A 12,044-nucleotide genomic window follows, 5' to 3' on the forward strand; every position below is an offset into this window, starting at 1 on the left:
ACTCTTCTTTCTCTTACGGTCATTCGGTTTTTGACGAGGGTGCCAAAACCATTTAGTGAGAGAAAGAATAGTCTTTTCAACAAATGGCCATGGGACAACTGGATATCCACATGCAGAAGAATGAAGTTAGACCTTTTGCTTTGTACCACATACAAAAATTAACTCAATATGGATCAAAGACCTAAATGTAAGAGTGGAAATTGTAAGACTATTAGAAAAAAATCATAGGTATAAGTCTTCATGGCCTTGGATTAGGGCACAATTTCTTAAACTAAAATACGTGACTAAAAGGGGAAAAAAAATCAATAAATTGGACTTCATCAAAATTAAGAACTTTCGTGTTTCAAAGCGTTCCATCAAGAAAGTGAAAAGACAACCCACAGAATGGGAGAAAATATTTGCGAATCATATATCTGAGAGGACTTGTATCCAGGATATATAAAGCATTCTTACAGTTCAGCAATAAGTTGGACAAAAGACAAATAACTCAATTGAAAAATGGACGAAGGGGGAAAAAATGGGCGAAGGATCTAAATAGACATTTCTCCAAAGAAGGTACGCGAATGGCCAATAAGCACATAAAAAGATATGTGGTACTACTAGCCATCAGGGAAATGCAAATCAAAACTTCAGTGAGTTATCACTTCAGACCTACTAGGACAGCTGTCCTGAAAAGTCAGATAAGAACAAGGGCTAGAAAGGTTTTGGAGAAATTAGAGCTCTCCTACACTGTTGGTGGGAGTGAACGGGTGCAGCTCCTTTGCACAGCAGTCGGACCGCTCTTCAGAAGTTTACACGTGTAGTTACCATTCAGCCCCTCAACTCTACTCCTAGGTATTTACCCAAGAGAAATGAAGACATAAGTTCACCCACAAACGTGTACACAAATGTCCATAGAAGCATTATTCTTTTTTTTTTTTAAAGATTTTATTTATTTATTTGACAGAGATAGAGACAGCCAGCGAGAGAGGGAACACAAGCAGGGGGAGTGGGAGAGGAAGAAGCAGGCTCATAGTGGAGGAGCGTGATGTGGGGCTCGATCCCATAACGCCGGGATCATGCCCTGAGCCGAAGGCAGACGCTTAACCGCTGTGCCACCCAGGCGCCCCCATAGAAGCATTATTCTTAATAGCCAATAGTGAGAACAACCCTAATGTCCATCAGCAGGTGAATGAATCAATAAAATGTGTTCTATTCATACGGTGGAATATCATTCAGCCATAAGAAGGAATGCAGTACTGTTGTGTGCTACAAAAATGGATGAATCTTGAAAACCTGAGGCTAAGTGAAAGCAGCCAGTCACAAAAGGCCGTGTGCTGTATGATTTCATTTATCTGAAATATTCAGAATAGGCACCTCCATAGAGACGAGAAGTAGATGAATGGTTGTCAGGGACTGGGGTGAAGGGAGAATGAAAAGTGACTGCCGTGGGTGTGGGATCTTTTTTCTGGGGTGATGAAAACGTTCTGCAGTTAGGTACTGGTGATAGTTACACAACCTTATGAATATACTAAAAACCAGTGAATTGTACTTTTTTTTTAAATGGTGAATTTTATCATAATGTGAATTATATCTCAATTTTTTTTTTTAAAGAGAGGGACTGATGCAAATCATTGGATATTTTAGAACGTCTCATAACATCGTTGCAGCCTTAGCAGAGTTGACTAGCAATGTCTGAAGGAGAGATGGAAGATGAAATTATGGCAGGAGGCAGCTGGTGTCCTCAGGGCAGTGGATGGGACCCAAGGAGCCATTTCTAGCCCTGGATGCCTGGAAGACCTCTCCAGTGTCTGTGGTTAACAACCCCACCTAGAGATGATTCACTTCCGGGAAAGCATCCCTCAAGCACAAGTATATATGCATGAGTGTGAGTGTGTGTGTGTGTGTGTGTGTGTGTGTGTGTGTTAATTTGTTTCCACTACATGCTCTATCTTCCATTTTTCTCTTAATAATACAATCCTGACTGTTGTTGTATTATCAGCACACGTACGTTTTTTTGAATGTTCCGCAACTAACGATGTAACCACCTGTTAACCATTGGACATCTTGGAGATTTCTAGGTTTTTGCTTTTACAAACAACGCTGTGGTGAATGGTCTTACTGTTAACGCACAACATGTTAAATATAAGACCTAAATCGTACACAGTTGCACGCGAGACTGGGAGGAGAGCTGTTCTCCCAGCTACTTATCCTGTTTTATATCCTGGTATGTATTGGGCTGCAAACCCAGGCGAGGCTCCACCCCGTGTGGCTCCCAGTCCCCAGCGCTGTGCCATCCTCCGCCCAGCAGGGAAACGTCCTTCCTCAGCTCCCACAGACCATCTGCTCCTCGTTGAGTCATGAGATGAACCCTTCCACTATCTCGGCACACAGCACCACACGTGCTGTTGGTGTTCAAAAAGGGCTTCTAGCCTCCCCTTACAAAATGAAGGCCAGTGTTTGTCTCATTTGCCTCTTTCCAGGATAGAGTCATGGGGTTTTTTCAACGCGGTACCAACAGAGTTTTCCCTTGCTACCTTTTCTCCTTTTCCCTCCCGTAATTTCCAGGTTCTCTGTATTCCTGTGTTCTGAATGTGTGTGGCCGACTGCCGGCTTGCGTTTCACTCTGGTCACCCTCGCCGTGCACAGGGCGTGGGGCTCCTTTTCACCTGGCTCATGAGGATTCCAGCTCAGGTTTACTGCTTATGCACCTCTGTCTCCTTCGCCCTTTCCTTCAGACTACAACGCTGGAACAGGATCATGAAAGCTCTTACTGCTTGAATGCTGTATTCTTAGGCTAAATCTATCCCCAGATACATGCAGTTGAGGAAAATTCAGTTGAGTTTCCTCTGATTCATTTATCTGTTTGTTGGTTGGTTTTAGTGAGAGTCACCCTTGATGCTGATCCGGCATGACCAAGGCTACAGAGCAAGCCCGCTGACTCCAGGGCAGGGACGGATACTGTTTTACATCGGAATACCGCAGCTGAAATTATTCTGGGCCATTTCATCTCCTAAAATCATCGAATATTAGGGTCAGCAAGACCCTTAAACGTGATTTCACTGAACCTCCCATATCCCTGACAGCCAGCCAGCCAGCTTCTACCGAACTTTTCCAGGATCTGGTTCTCCCTGTGCTGGCACGCAGCAGTTTCCCTGTTGGGTACACCCGTCCTGTAGTGGCCTTCCTCCAACTGGGCCCAAACCTGCCTCCCTGTAAGGCCCGCCAGGTCATCTCGTTTACTTCCAGAGTGGCACAGGATTTGCCTTGTTCTGCCCCACACAAATCCACATATTTGAAGACCATGGCCTTTTCTTTCTTGGTCACTAGGTCACAAGTTTTGGAAATTCGTCATCTGCAATGTAAGGTTGAGAGAACCCTTGCCTCCTTGGGCTTGGTCCTTTGTTGTTGTCTTTGTCGACAGTGGCCTTCTCCAACTGACACCTGAACTGAGCCCTGCAGTCTATTTGGGGTTCCGCCTGTGAAGAATGCAGTAGGACTGTTACTGCTTCTCTTGTCTGGCTGGGCCAGAAAAGAACAGACCAGGACTGATTGAGTCGGATGCACTCACACATGCACCATATTTCATTTTTAAACCAGTTTCATGCACCTTCTCTTGGTGGTCTTACTATTCCAACCTCCTCACATTTTTCTCTCCTTGGTAACATTCATTGAGTGCTTCCGATGTGCCAAATGTTGTTCTAAGCACTCTACATATGTTATCTCATTTAGTCCTCAAAATGGCCCTATGAGATAGTGAGATAGGTACTGGTACCATCTTCCTTCCCATGTGATAGTTGAGGAGACCGACGCATAGAGGTGTTAAGCTTTGGGCCACGTTTCCACAGCTAGTAAATGACAAGCCGGGATGAAAGTAGAAGAGAGCCTGGCTCCAGAGCCCAGCTCTAGACCTCTGCTCTGCACGCTGTCTGACCCGCTCCCCAGCAGTCCTCCCGCGGCACTCTCATTGCTCCTGTTGAGCCCGTCTACCAGTGTGGCTATTATTTTGGAAGCCGCGTCAATCACCTCTTGCTGCATGTTGACGTAACAGACAATTTAATGTACTAAATCTTTTTCATAGGCTAAGGCTTAATTTTTAAAACCTCTGTCCTTATTAACTATTGTCATATTAATTTTGGATCTTCATTTCAGCATGTGCTTGCTGTTCTTGACCGTGGATGCTGTCAGTCAACCAGCTAGACTCCCAGCTTGGACTGAAATGCAAATCTGTTACACCAATACATCATCATTCCTTGGGCTCAGGCCTAAGTACTACTCCCTCCTGGTTCTAGCAAGTGATTAATCAACAGCCTTGAGCGCTGTTTTTTAATAAACTACAAGCCATGAAACAAACACCGTACACTCACCGCTTCTGCATCCAGTCTGCCAGCTGCCCTGTAGGAGTCAGGATGCCTGATGCCCACAGTGAATTTCTGGAAGTGGCCCTCTAGATCCTATGCTAACTCCTATAGTTCATCATTTTCTGTTCTAAGCACTCATGAGCTCTCTGTTCAATAACCCAGTCGCAAATTTTGCCTTCCCTCCTCTTAACCAATCAGAAGAGCATTTGTCTGTCCCCACCAGTCCCTTCCCCAGTGTCTCCATGATGATACCCCCAGAGGTTTGTGATCACCGGTGGAAGCTTTCAGAGCTGTGACAGGTTGGAACTCTTGAAGGGAGTCCCCTTCCCCTGTCCCAGGCCTCAGGTCCCACAGAACAATGCTCATTCTGCCATGTACGTCATTCTCCTTAGTGGGAAAGTTGGAGCAAAGTGGGAGTCAAGTAGTTCTGTTGGTTTTGTCGCCTCTTACCAGATGGTCTTCTTTATGCTGTGAACATGACTTCTAAAGCCCCTTTCGTTGTCCTGGACAGTGTCCGTTAGCATCAGCTCATTCTGACTTTTTGCCTTCCTGGCAAGGATTTTACAGCTTCTGGGCTCTTGTATTTAGTTTAGTTTTGTTTTGTTTTTTTCTTTCTCCAGCATCCCCCCTTTCAACTTTTGAACATGTCCTCTGAAAATTCACCTTATGGAAACGTCCCACACAGTCATAGTGAGGTGTGTGCCCTCCATTTTCTCCTCATCTCCTTTGAAAACATGTCCAGATTCTCTCTTGCTGTGTCGAATGTGCTAATATACAGCTCAGACCATTGTACTAATCTGTTCTTTGTTTTTTCTCTGGGATTTTGTTTCTTAGAAATTCTGATTTATGGCCACTCAAAACCTCAGGACTGTTTTGGTTTTGTACTGATGCTTGTTACCTCCTGCTTTTCTAAATTTCATCTTTCATGTTCCTACCCTGCTTATCAAAATTTGTGGACTCTGCGTTTTCTACAGTTCTGCTAACTACAGACTCCTTCCTTGTCACCTTCTTCAGGGGCTGACCTCTCCTTCTATAGGTTCCAACCACCAGCTCCTTTTACCACCAGGGGACAGAATATACCGTCATCACTTTCCTCTGGCCCCTTGGAGAGAAGCCTCCTTCTGTCTTAAATCATCTTAGCAATTGCCTATTTCAACACCAGAGCAGTATCCTGCTGTGTCGGCTGCAGGATAATGGTCCCTGACGGGGAAGAAACTTCAGGCTGGATAACTGTTAAATCCATTGTGAAAAGCACACAGATAATCGAACAAGCCAAACAGTAGCTCTGACACGATGCAACATCATTAGTTAAAGGTGGGCACGACTTTCCGTCCGCTCTTCTCTGGTAGTCCAGTCGTGCCAAGGATGCACATTTTATAGACGGGACCATTGTGGCAAAAACAAATGGAGGGTATAAGATTCCTGTACTTTGACTCATTCCGCCTTCCTTTTTTACCCAGAAATGTAGTCATTTTCTCACAGAGTGGTGTAGACTGTGGGCTTGTGTGTCAGGAGTCTGCCCAGACCTAGCTTGCTAGAACTGTAGGCAACACCTGAAATCTGTTGTTTCTTTCTGTTTGTTTTCTGACGATGCGGCAGGGAGCAGCTTGAAAGACCAACCCCTGAAGGGTTTACACTCAAAATTCGGTTTCGCAAAGGAAAGGTGGAAGGGCTCGTGTATGTGTCATGTCTTCTTTAAGATATTTTTTAAATCCGGAATGATTTTAGACTAACAAGAAGTTACTAAAATAAGAGGTCCTGGGGCGCCTGGGTGGCACAGCGGTTAAGCGTCTGCCTTCGGCTCAGGGCGTGATCCCGGCGTTGTGGGATCGAGCCCCACGTCAGGCTCCTCCGCTGGGAGCCTGCTTCTTCCTCTCCCACTCCCCCTGCTTGTGTTCCCTCTCTCGCTGGCTGTCTCTATCTCTGTCGAATAAATAAATAAAATCTTTAAAAAAAAAAAAAGAGGTCCTGTGTAGTCTTCACCCAGCTTCCCCTGATGAGAACATATAGGACCACAGGGTGAGGTCTTGTGACTGCCTCTGCCTGTCCAAGGCAGGGTCGGCGGCATGCCCTGAACTCCAGTCAGAACGCGTGACAACCTAACAGCAGCATTCATGCTGTCCTTGCAAAGTGCCGACAGGAACTCTGGCTAAGCGCTGTTAGATGCTACAGCAGCCTAATGAGGTGTCCTGGTCACAGTCACTGTCCCCTTTCCACAGTTGAAGGATCGGGCTTCATGCGGTTGGGTGACTCACGTGGCACTTGAGTGGCAGAGTCAAGATTCACACCCAAACTCTTAACCAACGTTGCTTCCCCCGTAGGTCTCGCATGTGCACTTGGGGCTCAGTGAAGTACCGTGAGACCCGTTTCTGCACAAGGGTACTATTTACCTTCCTCCGTTGTGGTTCGGGTGAGTGAGGTCCCGCTCCCGGCCCTTCACACCTTGTGGTTCGGCTGTGATTGATAGACAGACAGGCATGTTGAAGTGCTGAAGAGAGGTCGTCTCGTTTCTTTCTGTCTCGTGTCTGGGATGCTTAGTCTCTGGCTCCGGCGCTCCGGTAACGCATTTATAGATGCAGCTATCTCGTGGCTCTCGCTTCTACTGCCGGGGGTATGAGATGCAGAATGCTGGCAGACGGCCTGTCTGGACTGTGCCAGAGCAGCGGGACCCAAGCAGACACGCCTGAGCACCTTTCAGAGGCATTTTCGCAAATCCCACCTTTGGTGATACTCCTGCAAAATCAGTCCTTTCTTCCGGAGGTTTGATTCTAAGGCAAATCTCTGTGTATCAAATACCACTGCTATCTGACAGCTCTTTAAATGTCCATATTACTTCTGCGTGCTGTGAAAAAGCAAGGAGGCAGGAAGGGAAAGGTCATGCTAATCTTGGTTGTTACATTCGGTGCCAGGTACAACAGAAACCAAGGGCATTTAAACCCAAACGACCTTGGTAACTTGATCTCTCACATTCCATGTATTCCAGCCAAGGAAATAAACCCTGGTGTGTAATGTTCAAGAAATGCTTAACACTTTGACGTTTACGAAGTGCTTCCAAATTATCTGAGCCTCATCACACTCTCTATACGTGAGAAAACTGAGCTTCAGGGAGGGTAAGCAACTTGTCTTGGTTTCTCCACTTATGTTCGGCACAGCCACCATGGGGGCCTGGATATTGGGAAGGCCCCAGCGTTCAGCAGGGACTTCGGTGTTCCGTGGACCTGGGTTCCAGCCTCAACTCTGCCACTAACTAGCTTTGTGGTCTTTTCCAGGTCTCACTTTCCAGTGCTTTCAATGGGCATAATCATAGTACCTGCCCTAGCAGGTTCTTGGGAGGGTAGAAGGACAAGATGCGTAAGAAGAGCTTGACAGAGTCCCTGGCACAGGCGGTTAACAGGAAATGGTAGCTGATAGTATTAGTTCAATTCTCCATCTGTTAGAAATGAATCTGGCTATAATTAATAGAATAGTAAAGCAATCTTGACTTAAATGAGAGTTCCTTTTCTCGGACAATAAAAAGTTTGAAGGCTTGGCCAGCAGCTGAATGATCCCGTTAAAGACTATTTACATTCTTTCATTTGATGGATTCTGGTCTCCATAGCATATTGACTTACTGTCTCCTGGTTGCAAGGTGGCTGCTGTACCTCCGTCTACCAGTCATACTTCCATCTATTGTAAGGAAAGCAAAAGCTCTCCCAGAACCCCACCTCAACACAGTTGTCTCATTGGCTTGGACCATGTTTTCTGACTATTCATAGCTGCCAGGACACTTGGAAAGTGAGCATTTTGCTTTTCAGCTTTAATTGTGTAAGAGGCAAGAAAGAAGGTAGATGAGAATGGGACTGAGCCAGTTGTATCTGCCACAGTTCTTTCTGCCTCTCCCAGCGTCATTTCAAAAACATACTTCATTGGTGCTCAGGTGCAGAGGGCGTCGTCAATCCTCATCTTGCGTTCATGGCACGCGAACAGCAAAGCTCCTTTTCTAGACTGATTCCCTTTTATTTTCACAAAACATGTACTGCCTTGTGTGCATCTATTTTTTCTTAACTTTCTGATTGAAATGTAACGTACATAAAGTCCATAGGTATTTCTAGATGGCTCAGTAGATTTTTACTATGTATCCTTGTGAAAGCACCACTCACATCAATATATAGAACGTTCCCAGCATCTCAGAAACCTTCCTCTTTTTTCCCTGCTCTGTCAATACTCGCCCCCAAGGGTAAGCATTATTCTGGTTATTCTGGTCTCTTGCCTATTCCTTGACCATAATTATTTAAATGGAATCATACATCGGCATGTAGTCTTTCTGGGCGTGTCTTCTGTCACTCACCTGTGAGAATCATCTGTTTTTGCACGAAGGGGGAATTGATTTGTTTCCTGCTTTCTCTCCGTGCTTTGTCTCTCTGCCTAGACCTGGGATAAGGGGCTCACGAGAGCTGGAGTAGCACAGAAATGGAAGTCACCTTTTTCCCACTCATAGAGTATCTTTTCTTCGTAAAAACCACTCCCTTTGATTTCTCATAAAGCTTTCCTGCGCACTGCTTTCTCCAGCACGATGTCTACTTTAAAAGGAATCTCTTGGGGACTTGTATATTTGCCTTGGATGCTGTCAGCATAAAAGAATTTTCTTGAACACTTCTTCATTTGGAGAAGGTGAAAGAAGAAAGTAAGAGGAGGGATGCTTTCTGGAAGGACATATTTAGGCAAAGGGGAAAAAAGCACCAACTACAGGCGTCACTAGGAACTTGAGCTAGAAGCCAGCCTTCGGAGCCGAGATTTGCGTCGGTCCTCCGTGTCCCTCCCCTTCCGATAGTCTCAGTACAAAGCTTAAGGCATAAGAAGCTCACAGCAAGTCTGTCCCTCTTGGGGCTGGGAAAGCTGGTTTGAATTTAGGCCGACTCTGAGAAGCCGTCCTCCTGCCAAGGCTGTGGGTGGTGGGCTTTGCCTATCAAAGCCAGGGTGGTTTTCTTTATAAAAACGCTCAGTCCCAGGACAAACTTGAGAGCAGGAATAAAGCTGGTGCTTTTCAGTGGAGTCTTAAATGAAGATGAAAGAGACTAGTTATTGCTGCAAGTATGGTCATGTATGTAAGTCAGGGATCAAGCACAAAAATTGCAACTATGCAGTTAGCTCTGGTGGCCGGTTGTTGTCTCTACTTTAGGAATCTGCTGGTCCCGTGCCTTATGTCTGCTGAGATAATGTACTGGAATACTCTGCGGAGACTCAATCAGGGGTTCTTGCTTGGCAGCTAGAACAACACACTGCAGAGGTCCTGACTGGCGAACTGGGCCATCCTCAGGCACTTCCATTCGGATCCAGCATCCTTACACATTTGTGTCTGTGAGCATATGAGTTTAAGTGGATGAACCACTGAAATTCATTGCCTCTAATATCAGATGACTAAGCTTGAATTTAGCAGTATTTATTGCTAACAACTTTAGAATATTTTGTGAAGTTTACTGAGTAATTTTTGTAGCCCTGGCCCTTGCTAGGGGCTTTGCATGTATTATCTCAATTATTCCCCACAGGAACTGGGGAGTTAGGTGGGATTATTCCCAGTTTGTAAGTGAGTAAATTGAAGGTAAGGGAATTTAAGTAATCTGCCAATAAGGAGCAAGTAGTAACAAGTGGGGTTGAGATTCAACACCAGGTGTCTCGGATTCCAAAGGCCACGTACCTTGTAACACCACACTACTTTTGAAAAATAAGCTCCCCCCTTTCTGATGTGCCAACCCGCTGGTCAGCCCTTGCCTCCCCTCACCCCGAATCACACCCTTCAGTCTGTCTGTCCAGTAAGTGACTGGTTTTAGAGCAGCTGAAAGCTGTAAATACCTTACCACTCATTTTGATTTTAGCTAGTTGTTGAAGCTTCGTTATTACCCAGTTATATTTTTTAAAGGAATTTTAAAAAATACTTAAAGCTATAGGGGCACCTGGGTGGCGCAGTTGATTAAGTGTCCAACTCTTGGTTTAGGCTCAGGTCTTGGTCTCAGGGTCGTGAGATGGAGCCCCACATCGGGCTCCATGCTCAGCCGGGAGACTGCTTAAGACTCTCTCCCTCTCCCTCTGCCCCTCCCCCCCAGCTCTTTTGTCTGTCTGTCTCTCTCTCTCTCTCTCTCAAATAAATAGATAAATCTTTAAAAAATACTTAAAGCTATAGAACAAAATGGAAAGCATCCTGATAGATAATAAGGAGACATTGGTTTCAGTGCTGAGGTCACCACGACTCAAAACAAGCTATGAGACTTGGGATGCAGACTTAATTTCTGTGTGCCTCAGTTTCCCTCACTTGTGAAATGAACAGGTTAAAGTCTATGCTGTTAATGTCTCTACCTGTTCTAAAAACATGGGCTGCTATGAATTTTCTTTTTGTTTTTGATATTCTAAAATGGCTTCAGAGTACAAATATTTCTTAAACCTTAACTGCTTAAATGCAAATTGAAAGAAGTGGATAACATTGGGGCTTTCAGAATTTTTTTTAAAAGATATTAGTTCTTTGCCCTTCTGAGTAAAGCTGCATTTTCCATTGCATTTCCCAGTCCATCACTCCCACTATACGAAAAGCCCATAGGTTCTTAAATAATTCCTACTGCGGCTCAGATTCCTTGAGGGTCTGGCAGGCTTTAATCCTGGATAAGATGATGTAAAATATTGCCAATAGCCAACCTCGGGTTGCCAACCCAAATATAAATCCCTCCTTGTTTAATATATGAATTTATAATATAAACTGTTTTAAATTATACCTGGTAAAATTGAATAGACCTCAGACACTGTTGAGCAACTTTGAAAACAAGAAATAAGATGATATTGTGGTGTAATTATTGAAAAATGTGCATACTTAAACAGAATTTTACTGCATCGTTTTAGACCCAATAAAGAGAAAACTGGCCACGTGAGCGACTCAGGATCATCGGTCATCAAACATGGGCTCAATCCCGAGAAGGTCTTCATGCAGGTTCATTATTTAAAGGTAAGTGCATCTAAGTGGCAGAAGCCAGTTGTTACAGGGCAATACTCGTTAGGTTATACATGAAAACATATAAACATGGCTGGGGCAAAACAAAAAGACTATCCACGTTGTAATATCATTTGACTGGGCAGGTATCTGAGAGTTCAAGATTTAAAACCCTTCATACCCCCAAAATGAGCCATGAATTAGATTTCCTGCCTTGTACTTCCCTTCTCTCTGCTTCATACCGGTTTTGAAGAGCAGAATCTTGAAATTGCTGGTAGGTTCCAAGTAGAAGACAGGAGGAATAAGGACGTATTTTAAGTTGTGAAGGCTTTTCCTGCTAGCTGAGGGAGACAGGAGCTGGGCCCCTCCTCACTTTTGGTCCTTGATGGACATCAGGTTTCATATAAACCAAGGAAAAACGAGATGGTGATACCATTAACAGAAGGGTTGAAAGCAGACTAGTCATTCCCTAATTTTCAGGTCCAGCCGTCCTGGTAAGGATCTGAAGGGCAGCCCTGGACAGGTCAGACAGAACATTCTCTATGTGCAGAAAGCGCTGGGGGGAAGTTAGAGTTGGCTGTGTCGTAAGCAGCTTTCTCATGAACTCGTAATAGACAACTTTTTTTTCTTCCTTTCTTCCAGGGCTATTTCCTTCTCCGGTTCCTTGCCCAAAGACTTGGGGATGACACCTATTTTGCATTTTTAAGAAAATTTGTGCACACATTTCATGGGCAGTTGATTCTTTCCCAGGT

The 12,044-nt window shown here is 44.8% G+C and overlaps 1 protein-coding gene across 19 annotated transcripts in view; it reads left to right on the top strand.

The window, feature by feature from the left end:
• The window catches only part of AOPEP (aminopeptidase O (putative)), a 323,900-nt gene that overhangs the window by 193,293 nt on the left and 118,563 nt on the right, over nt 1-12,044 (top strand). For all 19 annotated transcript variants that reach the window (XR_006776735.2, XR_015722917.1, XR_015722920.1 and 16 more), the window contains 2 exons: nt 11,205-11,307; nt 11,935-12,042. Coding sequence is in view for 9 of the 19 variants with exons in the window: in XM_045780965.2 (XP_045636921.1) it covers nt 11,205-11,307; nt 11,935-12,042 (211 nt within the window). In the remaining 10 variants the exon portion in view is untranslated. The remainder of the gene's footprint in view (nt 1-11,204; nt 11,308-11,934; nt 12,043-12,044) is intronic.

The sequence above is a fragment of the Ursus americanus genome, chromosome 34 (assembly GCF_024610735.1).
Source record: "Ursus americanus isolate L20-20 chromosome 34, mUrsAme1.1.p, whole genome shotgun sequence".
NCBI lineage: Eukaryota > Metazoa > Chordata > Mammalia > Carnivora > Ursidae > Ursus > Ursus americanus.